The sequence below is a fragment of the Myotis brandtii genome, unplaced genomic scaffold, assembly GCF_000412655.1.
Source record: "Myotis brandtii unplaced genomic scaffold, ASM41265v1 scaffold354, whole genome shotgun sequence".
In the NCBI taxonomy this organism is placed as follows: Eukaryota; Metazoa; Chordata; class Mammalia; order Chiroptera; family Vespertilionidae; genus Myotis; species Myotis brandtii.
In genome coordinates, this window is record NW_005363609.1 from 1158634 (window position 1) to 1164134 (window position 5501).

The 5501-nt window shown below is 46.3% G+C and overlaps 1 protein-coding gene across 1 annotated transcript; it reads right to left on the bottom strand.

Annotated features, from left to right (window-relative positions):
- Positions 1-3617: 3617 nt before the first annotated feature.
- On the bottom strand, positions 3618-4445 carry LOC102259132 (40S ribosomal protein S6). Its single transcript, XM_014544158.1, is given in 1 exon segment — positions 3618-4445. A coding segment is annotated over 1 exon segment (750 nt). The 5' UTR covers positions 4410-4445; the 3' UTR covers positions 3618-3659.
- Between the last annotated feature and the right edge of the window lie 1056 nt (positions 4446-5501).

A 5501-nucleotide genomic window follows, 5' to 3' on the forward strand; every position in this document is an offset into this window, starting at 1 on the left:
TTTCAAGTGAAGTGAAGAATTCTTGGAGCATGAGTCATCTATCCTGACTCCGGGGAGGACTGGGGAGGGCTGTGTGGCCAGGACCTCCAGGGGAAGAGAAAAAGGGAGAAAGAGGCCGAACCCATGATCCTGTGGCTCTGGGAGGGGCTCCCCGTCACTGCCCATCTTCCCCGGACCTCTGCCCACTATTTCTCACACGGGAGCTGAAGAACATGGACATATAGAGCCAGCCATGCAGAGCCGGGGCCGGCAGGGGGCCCCGGAGGAGGGGAGCATCTGTTCCTCCTCTTTCTCCAGGGGTCTCAGGCTGAGGTGAGGGCGCGTCTGTAACAGGCCGTGGGCCTCAGGGCCCAGCTTTCACCAGGGTGAAACCTGCCCTTCTCTCCGCAGGGCCACAGGCCAACCCAGGGTTTCAGGAACATGACCCCCAAAGGGGAAATGAGCAAACTCTGACTCCGGTTCCCTGCATTCAAGTGTCCCCTACTGGTACAAAAAGCCCATTTCGAGGACAAACCTCCGTCCTCCTGAGCGGTAGCAAATGGCTATTCTTTGTGGTGGCCAGACAGGCGCTCTGCCAGTTTGTTTCAGAGCAAGTGTGTAATTTAGGAGGTGAAGATGTGCATTACCAAAGGCTTCTTCATTTTGCAAGTGATTTTTTACACGGAATCACACAGGGTTTTGAGTGTTTGCTTCCGATTCACTAACTGCTTGTAAGGCGGCAAAGCCTACCATGTCAGGGCCCTGTCAGCTGAGGTCCATCAGGAAAGAAGGCAAAGGGCTCCTGGAAGCCCCACCCTGCCTTCCATCTTCGGGCCTGGCCAAGCTAAGGGCAGCAGCACCCGGAGCCTCGGGACATCAGCGCAGGCTCTTTGTCACTGAACTTAGGAGGCGTTTAAGTGGCTGTCTTTCCTGCAGGTCTTCACAGGCCTTTGCATATGAAAGTTTGCTTTGTGAGTGGAGTCGTAGCTTCCAAGATCTTATTTGACTTCATAACCCTGTGGATTTGCATTCATTCTCGCTGACCCGTTGTAGCTTCCAAGATCTTATTTGACCTCATAACCCTGTGGATTTGCATTCATTCTCGCTGACCCTGTTCTGAGGAACAGAGAAGTAGGAAAAAGCTCATCTGCAGACCGTGCTCCACAAACACAGCTCGCATGCAGGAAATGTTTTTCTGCAAAGCACGCTGGTTGATTTTGTGCTCCACAAACACAGCTCGTGTTGCACGCAGGAAATGTTTTTCTGCAAAGCACGCTGGTTGATTTTTATGCAGATTATGGAAATGGTGAATAACTCCCACGTATCTGCTCAAGGCGTCCAAAGCGTGCGCCGGGGGAGCCTGATCACCGGAGAGGGATTTGTTTGCCCTGAGCGCTCATTTCCCACCTGCACTGCTGCTCACCTGGGGTTGGGCAGGACTTGAAGGGGACTTAGCATCCCTCAGGGCACAGGGTCACCTTCAGCCACATGATCCACCACTCCGGTCCGTCTTGAAGAAGACACTCTGTGACTTTCTCAAAGGCCTGGTGCTGTGTTAGCCTGGATTCTGCCAAACGAATAGTGGCAGGATTTTGGCTTTGCTATAATAGTTAACACCATGTTGCATAAGTGGTTCCGGTATGTATTTCAGGGAAACGTTGATCAATGATCAGATGACCTAATCGGTTTATGAGAAGCAGGCTTTGGAGTTCTTTCCCGCAAACAACTGCCCACTACCTGAGGGCGTAGTCCATCCCTGTTCTAACCCTCTTATGGGCTCTTTGTGTCAGAGGACGCTGAGCAGGACAGGAAATATGATGGCCAGCCCTGCCGTGTGGGTTTTAGAACAGCCACATTAGCCCTGGCCCCAAGGTCTCCAATGACCCCCACGCCCTAAAGAAGTCCAAGTCCTTAGCTTTGCACTCAAGGCTGTTCACAATCTGTCCTCTTCCCACCTTTGCCTCTAAATCTTTCTGTGACTGACTCCTCCGCCGAAAGCATCTATCTAGTAAAACGGTTTCAGTCATTGTTCCCTAATTGGTTCCATGGAACATTCTCGCCTGCGTCTTTACTCACAGCTGATCTCATGCCTGATGGCTCCCCCAAAGCTCTTCGGCGGTGTGCCTCCCACGGAGTGGCATGGAACAGAATGTGCACTCCCTTTTCTTGGATATTTTTAGCCTTTTATTACCCTCATGACTAATTTGATGATGAATTTTTAATTCCAAGACTTTTATGGCTTTCAATGTTGTATTTAAATAACTTTAGTGGTCTTTAAGAAAATCCATTGTCTATCTAAAGAAGCGTTTCCACTGATCTGCGAGAATGTCCACTTTTGCTACATAGTAAATGAGAAAATTTGCTAATCTGGCTTCCCAACATTCATTGCTAGCATTTGGTATTTATTTCTAGTTCCTCAATGATACATCTACTTGTCTTCACACTGCACCTATTGGAGCAAACAACTCTACAGCTTAACCTGCTGAACATTCTTAGATGAAGAGATAAAAATTACAAGGGACTCTTGAGGGATAAGCTTTGCTTCTACTTACACTTATACAGAACTAGCTCGGCCTAGCATGTTTTCAGCCAATGAGTCATTAGCAATGAACCTAAGTGTATGCCAGATAAGGAAAACGTACATTCTGGCAGTCATCACACTGGTACAACCTCAAGAGCCTTGGACTACGTACCATCATGGTCGCATTGCTTCTCTCTGAAGGAATCAGGTGGTAGAGATTTTGCTCATCCACAGGAAGTAAACAGGCAACAGTCTACATCACAAAACAGACTAGAGTCTACATCCCAATATTTTGAATTCAGAACCCATGTGTGAAGCTCTAATGAACCCTCAGGGAATGGACGGGTGATCACAGATGTAGCCTGGGTGGCAGGCATGGCCTGGGGACTTGCTGGGTTGGGAAAGAGAGTGTTGATGATAATGAGAGTGTAGAAGCAGGAAGAAGAGAAAGTGAAGAAGGCAAGAAAGAGGAGAACTACTGAATGATTGAATAAGATCTTGGCTTTTAAAATCTAGACTTTTTAGTTGCAACCAATATTGACAGAAATATAGCTCAGATACCTCAAGCAAAACAAAACAGAACATTCCCACCCAACATAATTGGCTCATTAGGTAAAAGCCCAGGCATATTGGATGTTCCAGCTACTAGAACATCATCATGAGGACTCCATCTCTGGCTCCACCCCTGGGCTCCGCTCTTCTCAGCAATAGTTTATTCCCCAGCAGAACATGGTGGTAAGGATGGGCACTGGCAGCTGCTGGCTCACAGGTCTTTATAGCTTGGGAACCTTTCGGGAAGAGAGACTGGCCCCATCCCCACCACGTGCACGTATCACTTTGCATGCCCAAGATGGCATCTGGATTACAAATCTTCATGAATGCATCACTGCATTTCTGAAGGAGCTTTTCCCAGGACTGAAGTCACTGGTTGTAAGTGAATGAAGACTTTTGGAGGAGTTGTGAAATAGGATGGGTTTCCCTAAGTGTAGCACCGATGTACAGACATCCCAGCAGTGAGTATGTGCACCAGTCAGCACATGGACTCGAAACACCTGCCAGTGTCGAAGGTCAAAATCATTCCTAGGTTTTTTTTTTGTTTTTGTTTTGTTTTGTTTTGTTTTTTGATATTTGCTCTCCTTTATTTGTTAGTTACAAAATCTCATTTTTGACTGGACTCAGACTTAGAGGTAGAAGCTCTCAGAGAGGACAGTCTACGTCGTCTCTTCGCCTGTTCCTGGCGTTTTTCTTTGGCCTCCTTCATTCTCTTAGCCAAAAGCTTAGCATATTCTGCGGCGTTTTCCTTGTTTTTTTTAGTACGTTGTTTCTTCAGAGCAATACACCTGCGTTTGTGTTGCAGGACACGTGGAGTAACAAGACGCTGAATCTTGGGTGCTTTAGTCCTAGGTTTCTTTCCTTCTTTGTTTAGAGGCTTTCTCACAACCTATTTGTGGACATCATCTTCTTTAGAGAGATTGAAAAGTGTGCAGATTCTGCTGGCTCTTTTGGGCCTCAGGCGATGAGGCACAGTGGTATCAGTGAGACCAGGAATATCTTTCTCGCCGTTTTTTACAATGACCAAGTTGAGAACACTGAGGTTGGCATCCACAATGCGATCCCGAACAGATTTGCGCTTTCTCTCTCCAGTTCTCCTTGGTCTGTAACAGGAGTGCCCCTTACTCAGCAGCAGGCGGCCTCGGCCATGGGTCAAGACCCCCTGCTTCATAGGGAAACCTTGTTTGTCGTCCCCGCCACTGATTCGAACCACATAACCCTTCCATTCTTCACCCAGCGCGTCGGCAGCAACCTCTGTGGCCATACGCTTCTCATAAAAGGTACGAAGTTTGCGTTCATCGTCCACTTCAATGAGTTTCTGGCAGCCAGTGGCTGGGAAAGAGATGTTGAGCTTCATCCTGAAGCAGCCGACAGCCTCCGAGGCACCACGAAAAAGAGCTCCCAGTTTTTGTTTTAACCAATGTCCCAGTGATAGACCCCAGGATAGCCTTCATTTCTAAGGGAGGAATCTTTTCTCTCAGAATTGCACAGTTGTACAAGGTCCTAGTTGAGTACGTGGCAGAATTGAGATGACAAATATGTGTTTTAGACTCCTGGCCACTTGTGAGTTCTCTCAGCTCTATTTCTTAGATACAGTCAGAAGCAGAACATCTGAGAGAAATGTTTGCACAGAGGGGAATCAATTGGATAAGATTTCATTTAGATAGATGAAATAAAATGGCACTGAAGTCCAAGTTCATCAGGGTCATTAGAGCTTCTAAAAATGGCTTCCACTGTAGGAAACTATATACATTTTTAGACAAAAGGTAATGAATATTTCCACATATTTATACTTAATATCATGAACAAGGAAAGTGCAGAATGTCAAAGATGTCTCCACAGTAGACTTCATGCAGTAGCTTTGCTTAATAAGATTTTGAGACAGTAACTTGAACTTGCATATAATAGTTCATTCTTTGCAGGAAGTTCCTTATAGCATGTAACAAATGACTAGAGGAGAATCATATTATTTATAGAACAGTGCCTGGCATAGGGTGGACACTTAAGAAATAATTAGTGAAAGAGTAATAACCAAAAATCAAATCACTTAAGTCAAGGATGTACTTTTGATTAAGTAACTTTGGTTATGATTTCTTTGGTTCTTAATGGAGATCGTCTCTTTTCCTCAATTAGAACACTGGACTCTTTCTGCAGCCCAGTTTGATGGTCTTGGTTTAAGTAATGCCAATAACAAGCATTTCTTTTTAATCCACTGAGGTCATGCTTAGCCAGAGGAAGAGAGAAAGAGAAAGAGAGGAGAGAGAGAGAGAAAGAAACATTGATCAGTTGCCTTCTGTAGGCTCCCCAACTGAGGCTCAAACCCTCAACCCAGGTACATGCCCTGACTCAGCATCAAACGGCACCTTTCAGTGCACAGGCAGACGCTCAACCAACTGAGCCACTCTGGCTGGGCAAGAACAAGTATTTCTGAGGAAGTCAATGGACAACA